Genomic DNA, 19,026 nt, shown 5'->3' with positions numbered 1-19,026 from the left:
AAGGCAAATAATTCAAAATTTAATACAGAAATATTTGGTTCACATTTTTATATAGGAAAACAAATTTAAGGACAAAATCAGAAGGCAATATAGCTGTTTAAAAGAAACAAACCCTAACAATCACCAACAGATGTCATATATTAAGAACTGCGTATTATGTTAAATGTTTCCCTGAATAATCATTCTAAATTCTGATGAGAGGATGTGAGATGCCTTTAAAAAGCAGCAGCTATATTCCCCATCATAATGAAGGCTCCTGGGGCAATAGTTATTTACCTTCATAGGGTCAGGGACCCCATGTAAATGTGATAAAAGCCACTGACTCTCTCTCCCCAGAGAAAGAAAAAACATATATAGGAAAATTTAGCACACAATTTCATGGAGGATTTATAAAGTCTAGGATGAGAATCTCTGACCTAGAGGTCTGGGACTTTGATCTTTGTATCTTGGTTGTACTTTCGATATACAATATTTTTTAAAATAAATGACTCCACAATATTTCGTGTTCATTATCAAATTAAGGAGAGTTATGGATATCTATTATTATTTCTAAACATACCGTCATAGAAGTGGCTCATGCTAAAAGGGCCTAGTTTCATATTACCAGTGTGAAATAATATTTTGAAATAAGACGAAAAGATAAGTCTAAAGTAGGAAATAAACAAATATGCTAGGCAAAATGTACTGCTTTTAAGGAAGATATTAAAACCAGACTGTATGGTTTCTAAATTTAATCAATTGTGAACACAGAATTAAGGTTTAAGAATAGTGATCTTCACCCTATGTAGTCTTCTTGCATCCTAGAAAAAAACCAAATGGCATATTTCTAAGCATCATCTGTCATCTGTTACTTTAAAATTAGAACATAAAATATTAGATATTAATATCAAATATTAGATATTAATATATGATACATGTTTCTATAAGGATTAAACTGTACTCTAATATCTATTGATCAATAATTATCAAAGAACTTACCATTTGGGGGGTCTCGTCTTTTCTCTGTTAGAAAATAAATTAAAAAATATTATTAGACATATGTAATATAAACGTCAGCACAAAAAGTTAGTTTACCTAAAGCTGATATAAGGAAGGTTTCTCTGAGGAACTGACATTTGGGCAGACATCTGTATTAAGTGAGAGAGGAAACAACATATTCAAAGGCCCTAAGGAGGGAACAGCATAAAGGAACATCATGAGGACTAGATTTGAGTGAGAGAAAGGAAGAATAGAAGGAGATAAGTCAGAAAGAGAGACAAGAACTAGATCATATAGGGTCCCACAGGTCATGGATAAGGAATACAGATTGTATTCTATAGATAAATAGGAAGTTCTTATAGGGCTTGGAATAGGGCAAGTGACATGATATAATCTATATTTTAAAAAGTTTACTCTGGTAGAAGAGGGGAAAAAATGGTATAGATGATAGAGGCTTTGTTCATCGCTCTTGAGACCAAATCAAAGTTGTGACAGAAAAATGGAGCAAACAGCAAGCTAGATGACAGAAGCACTATTAATAACTAGGGAGAGAAATAAGAAATCACTTTGCAATGGAAGAAGGCAGGAGGGTACCGAGCTGCTAGGTGGGACAGAGACTACAGCTGTGCTAGCAGGCAGCAGCACACACCTCTAAAAGGGGCTGTGTCCGTAAGAAGACTTTCACGGTGATGGACATGCTCACTCTGAGCACCAGCGCAAGGATGGCTGCCTCAGGGGTGAAAGGGGGCACCAGGGACTTACGGACACTGAGTTGTCGAAGCAAGGGCCAGAGGCAAGACTCTCTCCTGGGCAGAAGTGCTGGCAGTATCCACTGTTCCTCTGTTGAGCCCTCCCCGCTCCTACTCTGCACACTCAGTGCAGCCATAGCTGAGACATCATCAGACTGGATGGATAACAGAGGTCGCTCCACCCAGAGGATTCCCTGAAACTCTGATTCCCCCAGCTCGCAGCTCATCCAGTGTGTCCTTGCTGAGTCTGGTGCTCCTTGATAAGCTAATTTCAAGACTCGCACCGGTGACAGCTAACCTCAGTTTCTGGTGTGTTTTCTTGAGACAACTATAAGCACAGTATCTGTGGATTGCTTGCTGAATCTTAACAGGTGACCCTGGAGGGGCATAAGCTGGGGCTAAACTTGGTCTGCAGCTGAACTCCTCTCAAGACTGAGCCACTGGACATCTACTACACAAGGCCACGCTAATAAGACCAGGAGACTTAGGAGTGTTGCTTAGTACATAGGAACAGACACAGAAAAAAAGTCGAAATGGGAAGACAAAGAAGCAGAAACCATATGAGAGAGCACAACAGACATTCAGGAATCATGAAGTCAAGCAATCTAACAGATGCAGAGTTCAAAACACTGGTTATAAAGATATTCAATGAACTTAGGGGAAGGGCAGATGAACTCAGTGAGAACTTTAAGAGATAAAAAAACATAAAAAGGGAAATGAAAAATAAAAAAGGGAACCAGTCAGAAATGAAGAACACATTATCTGAGATGAATTGTATATTAGAGGGAATCAATAGAGTGGATAAAGAGAATTCAACCAATGATACAGAGGATGGGGAAGCCAAGGTCACCCAATCAGAAAGGCAAGAAAAAAGAAGCCGAGACTATAATAATAATTTAAGGAGCTTATGGAACACAATCAAATGTAAAAACATCCGTGTTGTAGGGGTATCTGAAGGAAAACAAGAAGTTGAAGAACTATCTGAAGAAATGATGATGGAAAACTTCCCTAACCTGGTGAAGGAAATGGACATAAAACCCTAGGAAGCTCAGAGAGTTCCAAAAAAGATAAACCCAAAGAGGCCCACACCAAGACACATTATAATTAAAATGACAAAGGTTAAATATAAAAAGAGAATCTTAAAAGCAGCAAGAGAAAAGCAGTTAGTTACCTACAAGGGAGCAACCATAAGAATGGTAGATTTCTCAAAAGAAACTATGCAGGACAGAAGGGCTTGGCACAAAATATTCAATGTGATGAAGACCCAGGATCTACAACCAAGAATACTTTATCCAGCAAAGCTATCATTTACAGTCAAAGGACAGATAAAGAGTTTCCCAAACAAAAATAAGCTAAAGGAATTTATCGACACCAAGCCAGTATTACAGATAATGATGGAGGAACTTCTTTAAAAAGAAAAAAAACATGTATCAAAAACAGGAATAAAGAATGGTAATAACTACATTCCTATCAACAAGTACCTCAAATGGAAAAGAATTAAGTGCTCCAACCAAAAGACAGGGAGGCTGAATGGATAAGAAAACAAGACCCCCAACACACGCTGCCTACAAGAGACTCACTTCAGATTAAAAGATGCACACAGACTAAAAGGAAGAGGATGCAAAAAGATAGTGCCTTGATGAACCTAGAGGGTACTGGGCTGAATGAAATAAGTCAGATAAAGACAAATATCATATGATTTCACATACATGTGGAATCTAAAGAACAAAATAATGACAACAAAAATGGAAATAAACTCATAGACACAGAATATTTTGAGAGCTACTAGATGGGAGTTTAGGGGGACGGTAAAAAAAGGCAAAGGTATTTAGAAGTACAAATGGATAGTTACAAAATAGACATGGAGATATAAAGTGTAGCATAAGGAAAATAGTTAACAATGTAATAACTATGTAAGGGGGATTTAGTGGGGTGATCACTTTGTGTTATATTGATCTCTAATCACTATGCTGTACAACTGAAACTAATATATTGTTGTATGACAACTATAATTGAGAAAAACTCATTGAATTGTACAATGTAAATATGAGTAATTAATTGTCTATTATATTTCAACAAAGCCAGAAAAAAAATAGCTCTATCAACTTTATTTTGGTTGGTATTTATCCATTATAATTCTTTCTTACCTTCTACTTTTAATCTTCCTGTATGTTTTAGATGTGATGCTTACAAAAAACATCTAGCTCTTGTTCATCTGACAGTTTTTGTCTTTTGAACAGAGATTTAGTCCTCTAATTTTATTCCACATATGGCAATGAGGGTCACAAGTCATATGGGTATAGAGGTAAAAATGGGGCTGGAACTCAGGTTTCTAGTGTCTTGGTTCAATGTTTTTCCATTATGCAGGGTACCTCCAATAAAATACAAGTCCCTTTTAGCTAAACAAACGCATGTGAATTCACAATCCTATACAGTATCATTTTTACTCTCTGCTATCCTACAGCAATGTTGTCTAGTGGACTGATCTTCTATGTAATAATGGTGCCCTGTTCATCTGTCTTGTATTGTACTACAAATAGTATATATCTTCTAGTTGATTGTTTCAAGACAATGTTTAGTGAGAAATCAGAAGTGAGCATTTTTGCTAGAGAACTTTCACTAAATATAGTTAATATGTTGCTCATAGCATTGAAATTTAATTCTTGTCTTTAGCTTATATAATCTGTGCATGACTTCATGCAAATTATTGTACTATCTGAAGGTGGTTCTTCTCTTCTATAAAAATCTGAACAATTAAAAAACAAAAATCTCACTTAAAAAAAGTTTACTCTGGTAATTATGTAAGAGAAAAAAAAAAACAGATAGTAGGAGGCAGAGAGTGGCAGCAGAGAGACTAGTCAGGGTGATAGGTAGTCCAGATGCCAGGTGATGGTGACTTGAATTAGAGTGGTAAGAGCAGAGGTGGTGAGAAATAGATCCAGGAAATGTTTTTGAAGGTGAAGCCAATACGACTCACTGATAGGATTTATGGCAGACCATGGTAAGCCAGAGACAAAGTGGAGTCATTGCCTTTTACTGAGACGGAGAAGAATAAGCAAGGAGCAGGAACAGGTCTAACTGGGACTGGGGAACATGGATCAAGTGTTCTATTCAGACATGCTAAATTTGAAGCTATTCTGACACTCAACTCAACTAGTGTGAAGGTCGGGGAGAGGTCAGCATACAGATAATACTCAAAGCTATAGGACTAAATGAAAGTGCAGAGATAATGAGAATACCCAGAGATGCTGAGCACTAGGGCAGACCAAAAAAATATTGAAAAGCTACAGCCAATTAGGTAGGAGTAAAGTCAGGAGAATTTCTATCAATTCTTTGCATTCATACTCTTACATACCAGGTTTGACACAGTCTAGGCTTAAAGAAAGTTCAAAAGTGGTTGAAAAATTTTAAACAAATGTAATTTCCATAGATTTTCTAATACAAAATTTTCCAAAATTATAAGAAATAAATACACATAAACAATAACGTAATAAAATAATCAGATTACAAATAGCCACGAACTAAATTTAATAGGATTTAATTGGGGCATAAATGTTAAAAAGTCCTGGCAAAGGTAAATATAAATGTATTACTCCATCTGGTGGTCTGATGAAGTAACTTTTTGAAACATTTGAAGTAATCAAGTCCTATCTATGTCAATGAATATCAATCTCCATTTTCCAAGGTGATGTTTATCTCTGCATCCAGAGAGGAAATACTTCTTAAATTGGTGATGACACAGATATGGAATTATACTGAAATAAATATAAAGTTCAGAGTAAGTTCTAAACAGCAATTATTTAAATACACGACACTGTCCTGGTTTGAGAGGCACACGTGAAAAAAGGGAGGATTTGGTTGAACAAAGAAAGGGCAATAATGGTATGAGATATTTGCTAGAAACATTAGCAGAACGGTGTTTAATCAATTCAAGGGAAATTTTAGTATTATAGTACTAGTCAGACTACTGTTGGAGTACTCTGCTCAAATCTGGACATCATATTTGAAAGGTGGATCATTTCTTCAAATCTGGACTATCTGAACAAGACATAAAAATCTATACTGGATGCAGAGCACAGTGTACTCAGAATAATGAGTTTATAAGCTACATCATGTGAAGGATAAGAAACTGGAACTCTTTAGACTCAAGAAGTACAAAATAGATGGCATCCAAGGCTACTGGGAGGAAAATAAAACACTGTTGCTCCAAAAGTTGGACTCCATGTATCTAAGTTGAAGAGAGGTGAGGCTGGAGTTTGACTTAGCTACCAGATGATGAATCAGGTGCCTCCCTAATGTGATCTTTTATGCTTTGGAAACACTATGTCTAAAAGCTCAGAACTATATAAAACAGAATTTCTGTACCAGGTGAAAGACTAAATGACCTAACAATTTCAAAATCAATTATCCTATATTTTAAGAAGTTTTTTCACTTTTTTATATTAAACATGTCACATATTTTGAATAAAAGGAACCCTAGGGAGCCCCTAGCCTAGCATCACAACATGTCACTGAAATCAAGGCACTGAAACATAAATTATTTCATAACATTAAATCCTTTCTTAGTACAGAATCAAGTGGTCTACAAAAGTAGTAAAAATAACAGGCCCTTAATAATTCTCCTGTTCACAAGTGGAATATAAGTGAGGCAACAACTTAATTTCTTTTATTTTCATTTTTACTTCACCTGCATCTTAGAAACCCATTAAAATAACAATAAAAGATGTATAAAATAGAAAATATGCTTTTACATTCCTGTTTTATGGATCCAGTCTCTTCCTTTTTCACAGCTTGGTCCCTTTTATTGGTAAAGCACAATTTTAAATACAGTGATCTTCAAACTGGGGTAATATGTACCCTTGGCTGTACGGAAAGACTTTTCAAGGAGTGTAATAGCATGCTAGTTTTAAGGGAATCTGTTTGCTCATTTCAGCTCCCATGTTATTTCTCCTAAAAGTGATTTGCTTTAAGAGATGATTTTGGAGAGATTCACCATTCTTAATCACTCTTCTCCTACTTTACAACAGAAAGGCCTGGTACACCGGTGTCAAATAGTTCTATACCAATGAATTTAAAGCTCTGAGCTGCAATGCATCATTCTCCAATTGTTTTGGATGTATTAGAGTCTCATGCATTAAACCAAGTTCCTTATGGTTACATAATTTACAACATTAGGAACAAAATAGAGACAAGGCAATGTTTACAGATTTTGTTTGCAACTTTGCTTATTTGCCTTACAAAATACTTTTAAATATAGAAGTTGCAAACAATGCCATAAAAATTCAAATTTAAGAGTCAGTAATATGTGGGATGCTAACAAAAAAAGGTTACTGGAGTGAGTTCTTCAGTAAATCTGAAAAAAATTAGTGCTCAATAAAAATATTATTTCTTTTAAGGTAAGATTAGCAACTTTTTTTTTGTAAAGGGCCAGATAGTAAACATTTTAGGCTTTTTTGTGCCATATAGTCTTTGTCATAACTATCGCACTATATTGTAGCAAAACAGCAGTCTTAGACAATATGTAACCAAACGAGCATAGTTATGTTTCAATAAAGCTGAATTTACAAAAGTAGATAGTGGGCCAGATTTGTCCTATAAGCCACAGTTTGTCAGTTCCTATTTAAAGGAATTGAAAAAAAAGTTTACCAGATTTCCTTTGCCGCCGGCCCAACAAGTCTGTAACTGCTTTTCGGAATTTTTTTGCTTCTTCTTCATTGGCAAAATTAAGAGCAACTTGACAAGTCTGAAATATTTTCATTAAAAAAGATAAACAAAAAAATCATGATAGCCAACTGAAACATTTCTGAAGAAGGAAAGCGTGACTTTTTAGCAGACAAGAACTTAAGAAGGCAGAAAATAAAAGACTACCATTAGAAAAGTTACCTATCACAATAGATACTAAAATATTAAACTGAATACTTTTATCTTCAACGAAAAGTAGCAAAGTAGCACATTAAATTTCATCCTTCAACACAGCTCTATAAATATCTTAGATTAGAAAAGGCAAACACCGGAAAAGTTGGTAAAATTCAGGTTAACTCTATCTTTAATAGTTTATGTTTTTATTTTACAGCTTAATTACAGGTTTAAGTTATAACCTTAATTCAGATACATTATTTAAAATATGGAAACATATTGACATTATTTTTTATTATGGCATTTAATGCATGCTTTTAAATATGCACATATATTTATATCCTATCAAGAAAAATGTCAAAAAAACACAACTAGAAAAGTACTATTTGAAAAGATGGATGTATCATCTAATATAACCTATTTATTCCTTATAGAAAATTTAGAAAATACAAATATCAAAACAAAGAAAACTGAACTCACCCATAATCCAGTCACTCAGATAATCCCTGCGAGCATATGGTATAGAAATCTTTCTAACGTTTTCCCCAAGTATATGCAATAAATTTTTAAAATTCTGTCCCACCACCCATTTATTGTATTTTAGCACTCTTCTAGGTCATAAACTATTCTTTCAAAAAAATAATTTGAATGGCAATACCATATTCAACATTTAAAAGTTACCATAACTTAGTGGACAATTAAGACTTCAATTTTATAGGTAAGAAAACTAAAGCCCTTAGAGATTACACTATTTGCCCAAGACACACAAAGAGATTAAACTATCTGTCCAAAGACAGAGAGAATAAAAAAAGTCAAACTTCTTTTCTATATAGCAAATTATATTTACAGTACTCTTTAAAACTCTTTGGGCCCTTAATATCTTAGCCATTTCTTCCCATTTAGAGATAATATCTATGAAGAAGTTCGAAAAAGTAAAATAACTTTTTTATATTTTACACAATGTTTACACAAAAAGCTCATAAATGCTTTCTATAGACAAATGTAAAAACAATTATATTAAACAAGACAATAAAAAAAATAAAACTTACATCTCCAGCAAAGGTATGAAAATATCCTCTAGGACTATTATATACAAAGTTATTGTATAGCTCTTGTTCCCACAATAGTTTCCCATCCTAGAAAAAGTTAAAGAGTTACCAAAAAAGATAATCTCTAGGAATAAAACAAAGCAAATGACTAGTATTAAGGGAAATATTTTTATTAATAGCTTTTACGTACATACGTACATATACACATACCACATACATAACACATAAGGAACACATCATATAATTTAATCAGTAATTTCTTAATAACAGTAAACAATGGATAATGTTTCTTTCATAAAAACTGCGTATCAAGTGAGTTTAAGTATGTTAAGGTATAATCTTATTAGTCAAGCATTCCCAAATATAGTTATACTTGATCAAATCCATAACTAGAACAATTATTAGATCATCAATGTTAGAAGTAGAATACTTTTGTACATGCACTGATTACCAATGCGTAGTTTCATCAGCAATATTTGTAGACTGTGTGCTATCAAATACTACAGGAAGACTTCATGCTTGTCTCAATTCTGCAGATGCTGGGAGGGTCAAATATACCTTCTCTGCACTGCCCTGCACTGCTCATTAACCATCTTTGAATTCCTAACTTTTGCAGAGTGGCCTCCTAATGAAACACTGGTATAAGTAGTATTAATCATGTGCAGAAAGAAAGCAATTATTAAAGTGCACCATAGTTAAACTATACTTGGGAGCCGTGGATGATTGTCATATCTATGGCCATAGTATAAGAAATATAATTAACCTTAAATGCCATTCAACAATGGTCATCCACAATTGGAAATAAGAGGCTAGAGAAATATAATCATTGTCCTATTCTGAAATGCAAGATCACAATTTAAAAATATTTAAAATAAATGTACACACAGTATGACCACCATAATGGAATCCTTTCTTCTCATTTCTAAACAGTGCTTCTCACTGGTGATGAGAAATATGTCAAAGGACTTAGAGATTTCTTTCAAACTATGCATGTGTCCCCTGATCCACCAGAATCACTGCCATAGTAAGTCACTGTTAGTAACATGAGTATGTCACATCTCTCAGCTGAATTAGGCTATGGGGAAATGGATGTTAAGAAGCACTAATTTGCAAAATGCAGTAACTTAAATTTTATTTAATCTCAGGGAAATACTCTGCAACAGACCCAGATGGTCATACTATTTTACAAATAAATAAGCTGAGGCCTAGAGAAGTAAAACAGTTTTACTACAATCTATCTGACCCTAAGTACTGTCCAGGAGTTCAAAGTCAGTTTTAATTTTTCTAATTATAATCCCATTATACTTGTTGCCACATATAAACATTAAGCAAAGAGGCTTGCCTATGGGAAAGATTTTAAAAGATAAATGGAGACTTCATCTCAGCAAAAAGAGAATTACTTTCCAATAACTGTAAGAGATGAATACCTGACATAGGGTATCCAATCTAGGAAAATATAGTTTATGTTTCAGAGTGAGGAATACAAAGCTGTGAAAATCTGAAAATACCTATGTTGAGAAACAACATAAGGAAAAATGGGTAACAAACACATTATTATAGATATTGTATAATGCTTTAAACTTGGGCTGAAGTAAATAACAGTACATACCAAACTAAAATATACTTTTGAAGTTCCTTGAAAGAACTAAGTACGCTAGTCTGTAACAAATAAGACCGAATAAAAAAGTATCATTAGAAAAAGAGAGAATGTGGGAAAAGCCTAAGACCCAAAGGCATCAAACAAACAAACAAACAAACAAACAACCAAACGCAACAGAAACATGAAACAGGGAACTATTCATGCTCTGGCATAGGATATGTTCTCATTTGATCGCAATGCCTATGCTTCAATATCTAAAATCGAGCTTCATTCTTCTAATATCAATTTAATTTAAATATTACACACAAGATAAACAAATCTATACTCAATTTAATTGAGGTAGAAAATCTAATCACTTACAGGTAGTGTAGCAGCAAAACAAAACTCACCTTGATATCAAATATTCTTAAAAAATAAGATCTCTGTGGATTGTCCTTAACAAGACAAGCGACACCACTGCATTTCTTAGACCACATACAATTCCGATCTGCTGCATATAACTGTACCACTGCTGAAGACATAGTCTGCAAAATATAAAATTTATAGCCATTAGGTTCAAAATAACACTTAGACAACTACAACTCCTGCTGACATCTTGACTGCAACTTCATGACACCAAATCAGAACCACCCAGCTAAGCTGCTCCTGAATTCCTGACCCACAGAAAAAAAGGAGATAATATTCGTTGTTTTTTTAAGCCACAATTTTTTCAAATAGTTTCCTATGCAGTAATAAACAACTACACAATAATAATACTAAAAATAATTATCGAAAGCTAATTTTACTGATGTTAAAGTGTGTCAGGATATGTGCTAATAAAAAGCACTTTCAGATATAACCCCATTTAATTATTTTTACTATTATAACCTCATTTTATGCTTGAGAAATCCAAAGTTAAAGAAGATAAATAACTAGCTCATGAAGTTAAGTGGCAGAGTTGAAATTCAATGCAGGCAATTTGTGACTTCAAATCTTATTATTCTTACTCCCTGTAATTTACTGTTTTCCAATAAAGTGAACATTTAAGTAATGAAGTAGCAGTATTAGTAAAGGCTGACTTTTATACAGCAGTTAAGATACTAAGTCAAATTTGAAAGCAAGCTATGTGATTCCTAATTATAGTGCTGGACACTTAGAACATAATATCATCCTTGAAGATAGATTCCAATATCTCCTTTTTAAAAGATGGTAAAACTGAGGGGAAGCAAGATTTTTAGTGACTTTTAAGTGACGTGCATATGGCCACACAGCTCGAAAGCATACTGAAGATATGAAAAATTATTTGAGTAACTATTGTTCCGATTTTCTCAAGATTATACCTAACTAGTACCCTTTTAGGTGCATAGAAGTGAAGCTAAATGGACACCTTAGACTAGAGCATTCAGACCTTCCAGTACACCACGTTACCACCTCCCTCATGACTGACTGTACCATGAAACAATGGAAACTTTCATTTACTTCTAAATTAAGTTTCTTTTTATTATAATCTAGACTGTAACTATCTGATCTTAGTTTCTGTAAGAGTGATACACACATATACTGGTATAACACTTACAAATCATCTAAAAACAGTAATTGCATTTTCTGATCCAGTAATCTCATTCTTAAAACTAGAAATTAAGGAAGTAATTTAAAATATAAAAATTGTATTTTTAATTAAAAATATTTATATGAATATATATTATGGGTTTTTACTAGAAGTAATTTAAATAACGAGAAATAGGAGATGATTAAATAATTATGGTACGTCAATTCAATGAATACTAGGCATTGTAATAAAAAATAGACTATACTAATATTTGGAGATAGTGTCATTTTGAGTTACTTAACTATGCCTGGGGAATGCTCCCCCTTGATAGGAGGATTCCAAAGAACTATTATATATATAAGTCTTTTGTAATAGTTAGAAATGTAAGATAAGTATACCGCTGGGGATCAAAATTTTATAAAGACTTTCACAGACATCAGTGCTCCATGTTGTTTTTAACTTTTGCAGACCAAACTCATCTTTAAATTTTACAGACAGTCATGAATAGGACAGAAAGGAAGAGGAAAAAGTCCACAAGAGTCATTAAAAAAATTATGAAGATATGAGCTTACAAACTAGGGTTTTGGGTTTAAAAAAGGAGAGTAAAGAATGTGGCTTGTTCAAAACATACTGTGCTCTTCTGCAAGTACACAGTCTCAGCATGACAGCTCGACAGGCTCCCTAACCTTAAACCCTAGCATTGAACATTTCAGAAAAATGGATTTATATATATTACCCAATGGTATGAAAGACAAGATTGAAGAATTCAAAAATCAGATGAAAAAATGTGTTTTCTACAGAAAATTCATATAAATTACAGCCTTTTTAGAACAGCACTGTCAAAATGCATTCATTTCTAAAAAGAAAAGCAATCAGGAAACCAGATACCAATAAAAAATCTAAAAGTCCTCTTACTTTACTTTTTAACAGGAAACCAGAAATACAGCTTGCAAAAGAAAAAAAATGTGTTATTAAATTGAACCTGAACTTCCATTATGGAAATCCCCTTGCCAAAAGACCAAATATTAACATTGTAAAACATTGTCGGGATGTATGTATGAATTTAAAACAAAGACCAAAAAAAAACCCCCAAAAAACCCCACTCCAAATGAAGTTACATTTACACATTTATATAAATTTAAAACAAATTCTCAAAACATTTGCTTAAGAAATAAAACACTGTGAAACAGTTTTATAATTTTTCCATACAAACACAGTTGGCATTATAAACCTTATTTTGTAACAATTTATAAAATTTTATTAAAGAACTCAACTAATTATAAGCAAGTTTTAATAACTGGATTCTCACCATTTTGCTACAACCTTTTGTCAGTCTAAGTGTGTCTATTTCATTCCTTAACTGGCAAAGTCTGAAAATTATAAGCCATAGCACCTTTTAAAGCCTTTTCTGATTAATTCAGAATTATAGTGAATGCAAGAATAGCTTACACACATAATATTTAATATATAAATGCTAGAAATACAAAAACAGTGACTATTCCTTAAACTCTAAATGACAGTGGCTTAATTAAGTTTGTAAAAACATTCCTTCCATTCCTTTAAAGTAATTACGGCTAATCAACTTCATTACTTCTTGTCTTTCATAATCAAGAAGGTACCACTGAAAAACAACCTAAGGGCAAGTACTTAGGAAAGGAAATACATTTCTTATTAGCTCAATGATGTTAGGGTTAAAATTTGTTCATTAAAAGGAAAAAGTACTCTGTCATCTTTTGTACAAATAGAGCCTATGTTATACATCCTAATATTACAGTACTGAGTTACTGCAATACCATATTCATTCTCAGAACTTTCATTGTCAAGAGCAGAAATAAGGTATGAATTCTGGGATGTGAATCTGTGTCTCACTGTCCTTTGGCAGGGCACTTTTACCTCCCCTGGGTTGACTCTTCACCAGTCAAGAAGTAATTTCCTGAATCCCTAAATTGAGATTATGTCTGCTTTTTCTTCACGTTTCTAAAGAATTTTTTTGTGTATCTTTTAACATCACAAATCTTATTCTAAAATAGAGTAATTTTTTGTACTGACTTATTACCCATTAGACTGTAACTCCCTTAAGCACCTAGTTTTTACAAGCTTTTACACTTGCATTTTACCTTTGCCCCATGTAAGCGAATATTTGTTAAATTAAAAACTGCATATTTTGATTTTGATTATGATAATGAATAAGAAATGACCCTGATTTTAAGGGCGTCATATCAGCAACTTACTTTCAAGTGACTTGAAAAAAAAATAATACATATGTATATGTAAAGAGAGAGAGGCATGAGAAAATGTTATAAACATCTGGCAAATCTAGGTGAAGGATATATATATATGGATTCTTTGTACTTTATCTGCAACTTTTCTGTAAGTATAAAATTATTCCGAAATAAAAAAAAAAATTAAAGAACAAATGATTCATTAAAATGTAAGGCTACTGGTCTCCTTCTACAGTCATGCCAGTCTTGAGAAGGTAGCTCTTTTCTCAAAGCCACTGCTATCTCCATATATATTAGCCACTGCCATGATGACCCAAAACCAAGAAAACTGCTACTTCCTCCAATTCCTTCTATATGTATACCAAAGAAGCTTCTTCCTGAAAAAGAAATCACAAACATCTACCACTTCACTAGTTTAAATTCCTTTCATATTTTCAGAACCACCACATTATATAATAGGTCGGAGTAAGAATTTTAGATTAGGAAAATAGATGTTTCTTTTATTATAGAATCAGCTAATGACAGGGGAAAGACTGAAAAATACCAGGATTTATAGATCCTTACTTGACAACCAACTGACTGCAAGTACTAAGATGACTTACTACTGAGTAATTGTCTACAATTATTTTAATAATCCAATATACAATATTGCTAAAGGAAATAATTTTTAAAGATGTATTTTCAATGAATATCCCAAACAAACTGAATGTGGAAATAAAAATAATATGACTGAATAAAGTATTTTCTGTGATTACAATGCACTAGATTAATAATGGTCAAAACACTCCAGCTTGTATGCGTGTAGGTATATCTGTCCCCAAGTTTCTAAAATCTAATCTGGAAAAATCCATCCTAAGTTTTCTCATTACATAAAAGCTAAACTTTAAATGTTCTGATGAAGTATTCACATAAAATGTCTCATTATTATCCTGAATATAAAATGATGATATGAAACATTAAAAATTATAAAAATAAAGATGAAAATTGGTTGAATTCTTATAATTACTTAATTATGCAATGACCTCAAGGAACAATTTCCTAAATAAAATCTAACAACCTCAGTTACATAGCAACCAAAAAAAAAAAAAAAGACAGAAACCACCAATTTAAAATATAGAAACAAAACTCCTGAGTGACAGTACCACTAAAAATTATCCAAGAAAAGAAAACGAATAATTTACTCTGGGAAGGAGGAATGTTATCACCTGGTAATTTCCACATGAGCAATAACCAGAAAAAGAAAAACAAAATAGAAAATGGTAGAGAATAAAAAAATAAATAAATAAAGACATAAGACACCACAAAAAAGTTATTTTTAAAAAAAGCAAAGCTAGAGGACTGGAAGAGGAGGAGGACAAAAGCAGTGAAGTAACAAACAGAATGCCAACAGAGAAGGAAAATGGAGCCAGATAAAAACAGCTGCTGGCTTAGGGAACAAGTACAAATAGTCTTTTAGGTCTTAGTAGCTATTTAAAAAAATTACTGTGCCAGGCATATTCATTCACCAAATGTTTACTGAGTACCTGCTATGTACATAGGATTGTAATAAATGGGGAGTAGGGAGGGAATGCAAGTGGGGATGAATACAAAATGAATTAGACATGGTCCTCATGTCTAATTAGAAACATGCGTTCTAACGGGGAGACAGAAATTAATAACAATTACAAATGCTATAATGGCAAAATCCAGCATGCAAGGAAAATGTAAAACCTACCTAGTGTGGGAAGGGCTCCCTAAAGTGACAACATACCTGAAGGATGAAAAGGGAAAGGGTTGGGGAACAAGTGGGGAGAAAACAGCATTCTAGGTAGATACATCAACAAAGAACCAACCATGGGGAAGTGCTAGGTTTGTTTTGGGAGCTATGTGAGGTGGACGATAAGAAAGAAGAGTGGAATTAAGTTACAGACTTAAAGTCACATCAAACATGGCTCAACTCTGTGGTTCAGAGCAATAAACAGCCACAGAGTGTGAAAAACTTGTCTGGAGTGGGATACAGTGGTATATCATTCCAGTAAGGGCCCTTGATGCCTCTCAGTATCCCAGTTCTTGTATACTCTCCTCTCCCACTGACCCTGGGTTTGTCCATATGACTTATTTTAATAAGATCTCAGCAAATAGAAGCTTGAAAAGTATTTGCACATTGTGGATTGCCCTCTTAGAAGTGCTGTCCTAAAACCTGGAGTGAAAGACTACATGAAGAGCAAAGCCCTAGTCATCCTACCTATCCTTGCGGAGCCCAGTTCCCATCAGACAAGTTGGCTGAATGCCACTACATGAATGAGCCTAGGTGACAGGAACAGACTAACCCAAAGAATCCTGAGAATTAAATTGATATTTAAGTCACAAAGTTCTGAGGTGGTCTGTTTGCAGCAACAGATAACAGAGCATGAGGATTGTTTAAATCCTCTAGTTCCCTTCTCCATTCCATTTACACTGGCCATATGTTTAAAATTACCAGTAAAGTTATCAAAACTTTTAAACTACAAATCATAAAAATTTTAGTGTACACTCTCATTACCAGCACATTTTCTTTTTTGGAACCATTTAAAATATGATTTTATATCCAAAAGCCTTACTAAAAAGGTATGTGCTAGGCAATAGAGTAGGCTCACTCACTAAACCATTCATAACCAAACATCGATCTCATACGGTGCCTGTGATTTAAATTCATACATTTAGAAAACTATACATTATGTGGTACCGATCAGCAATCAAATTTATAGATGCTAAAACTACAAATGGTATTCTTTTCTTCTTGAAGGACAATCATATACAGATAAAGGTAAGAGGAATACTGACATCAGACTGGGTCATGTTTGCAAGTAGGTGAGGACACTGTGTTAAAAGGAGCTCAGCACACAGGTGTGGCCTGCTCTTTTCTGCCTCTCCCTTTCCTGTAGTTTAAGTGGACCTGCTATAAGGAGTTTTTCTTCTCTTTCCTCCTTTGTCTCCTCTTCCCTTTTGTCTGCTTCTCTCTTGCGAGATCAGTTGGAATATGATAAAACCTGATGTCTGGGTTTGCATTTTTAAGGAACAAAGGTGGGAAGAAGGTCCCTGAGGATTCCAACCTCAGTTTACCGAAGTTTAAAATTACCAGCTGAGACTCAAACTCTGATAACAACACACACACACACACGCACACGCACACGCACACACACAACTCTTTATTCTGCAACCATTTTCCTATGCAAATAACAGTTTGAGATGAGTGTGGAAAGGTAGGTACTTTGGTCACTGACAGGATTTTGATACCCAAATCCTAGAGTCAAATATCATCTGATACCATTTTACCATAAATTGATCAAGCATATATTCCAATTCCCTCATTTTACAGATGAGGTCAATTTATTTGCCAAAGGTCATAACTGGTCAGCTCTGGCTGAACTTCCCAATCAGCTGTTCATTTTACATTTACCATATGCCACTACTCAATGATTCATCCAAGTTCTAATTTGTCAATATTGTTGCCTCATTTCATCTAAATGATTCTCTAAGAACTATACATTTCAATATAATTTTATTCCTCTACTGATCCCATTTGGTTTTAGTTTCTTACCTATTTTGAGAAAGGGAAGGAGAAGGTTGGCAGTGGTAATGGTGATAGTGGAAAATAGAAGTTTGCTACTGTATGAGAAAAAAAGATTTCTATGAAAAGAAAAATCTCAAATGTATGTAAGTTATACGTCCTGGGAACACAGGTAGATTTACCATAAAGTCAATTAGATGCACATTTCAGGTCCTTTACTTGGAAGAGCCCCTTACAAGGCTTGGCGTGTTCTCCTTAAGGGACACATGAGGTAGCAGCAACACCAACCTCACGGCTAGGGACTCCCTCTCTAGCTATCCCTGAAGGTGATCTTGGTACTTCTTTCATCAAGGATGGACTACCACTATACCTGCCCAGCCCAGCAATAACCTGTCCCCTCGTAGACCACATGATACATCTAGACTCAAGCTTTAACTCCAAAGAAAAGGATCTAAATGAGTGCTGTCCTGCTCTCTGCTAGGGGTGGCACATCATGACCAAAATCCATGGGCACCTCAAGGGGAGGAGGCAGTAGTCCAGCCAGTTGGGATCAAAGAACTAGAGTTTTCCAAAGGCAAGAGCACCCTCTAAGCAAAGTGAAGGAAATTATACATGCACCATTACCAGTAGTTTCAAAAACTTTCTTTCAGCTTCACAACTATCAATAATAATTTTAAAAAAAGTAAATTTTGATCCAACACACTAGAACAGGAGTCTTGTTCTGTAAAGTGCCATACAGTTAATATTTTAGGCTTTGTAGGCTAATTGGTCTCTTTCAACTCTGTCGCTGTAGCATGCAAAAGCAGCCATGGATAATTTGGAGATGGCTGTGTTCCGATAAAACTTTATTTACAAACACATGCAGGCTGGATTCAGTCTACAGGCCATAGTTTGCCAAGCCTTGTGCAAGAGGAAAGATTTTCTATATAGGAAATATAAAATCGTCATGTAAAGAGGTGATCAATGAATATGTGGCAAAAATATTAGGAAGAAATATCAAGAAGATGTATTAGTCAATTAATAATAATAGTAATATGTTATAGTAAGTAATAAACTATTTTTTTGGATTTTGCCATGTTTATGTATTTGTTGTGACCTTACTTAAACATGCATTTTATACTTAATTTTGGATTCTTTTTTTAAAGAGAGCCCCTCCAAATTATATAAGCTCCAGGCCATAAAACCTGGATCAGCCTTACCTGAGATGAAAAAATGATTAATCAATTAATGCAACAGAATTTTGAATCTAAAGAAAATGGACTGCCTAAGCCAATATATTCCTTTCACAAAATCAAACAACATAGCAATTTTTTCACATACCATGACCTTACCCACTTAAGAAAACTGTGACTGAGCAACGTGTGTGTGAGGGGGAGGCAGGGTTCCTTTTCTAGTCCAATCTAAGAATCCTTCTCCTTCATTTAACATTCTTAATAAATGATGACACAGCATCCTTGCTGTAATGGGGAGCTCTCAACTTGAGAGAAAAATTATCTTGTTGAGTAGTTCTGTTAG

The 19,026-nt window shown here is 34.1% G+C and overlaps 1 protein-coding gene across 1 annotated transcript in view; it reads right to left on the bottom strand.

Annotated features, from left to right (window-relative positions):
* WASL (WASP like actin nucleation promoting factor) overlaps window positions 1-19,026 on the bottom strand; it is a 65,717-nt gene that overhangs the window by 25,008 nt on the left and 21,683 nt on the right. Inside the window, 4 exon segments of the mRNA XM_039861015.1 lie at window positions 979-1,002; window positions 7,374-7,470; window positions 8,633-8,719; window positions 10,622-10,756. Of these exon segments, the coding sequence (XP_039716949.1) occupies window positions 979-1,002; window positions 7,374-7,470; window positions 8,633-8,719; window positions 10,622-10,756 (343 nt within the window).

This window comes from Pteropus medius, unplaced genomic scaffold (genome assembly GCF_902729225.1).
Source record: "Pteropus medius unplaced genomic scaffold, Ma_sr-lr_union100, whole genome shotgun sequence".
Taxonomy (NCBI): domain Eukaryota; kingdom Metazoa; phylum Chordata; class Mammalia; order Chiroptera; family Pteropodidae; genus Pteropus; species Pteropus medius.
Note: the sequence above shows the minus strand (reverse complement) of the source record. Positions and strands in the feature narration are given on the sequence as shown.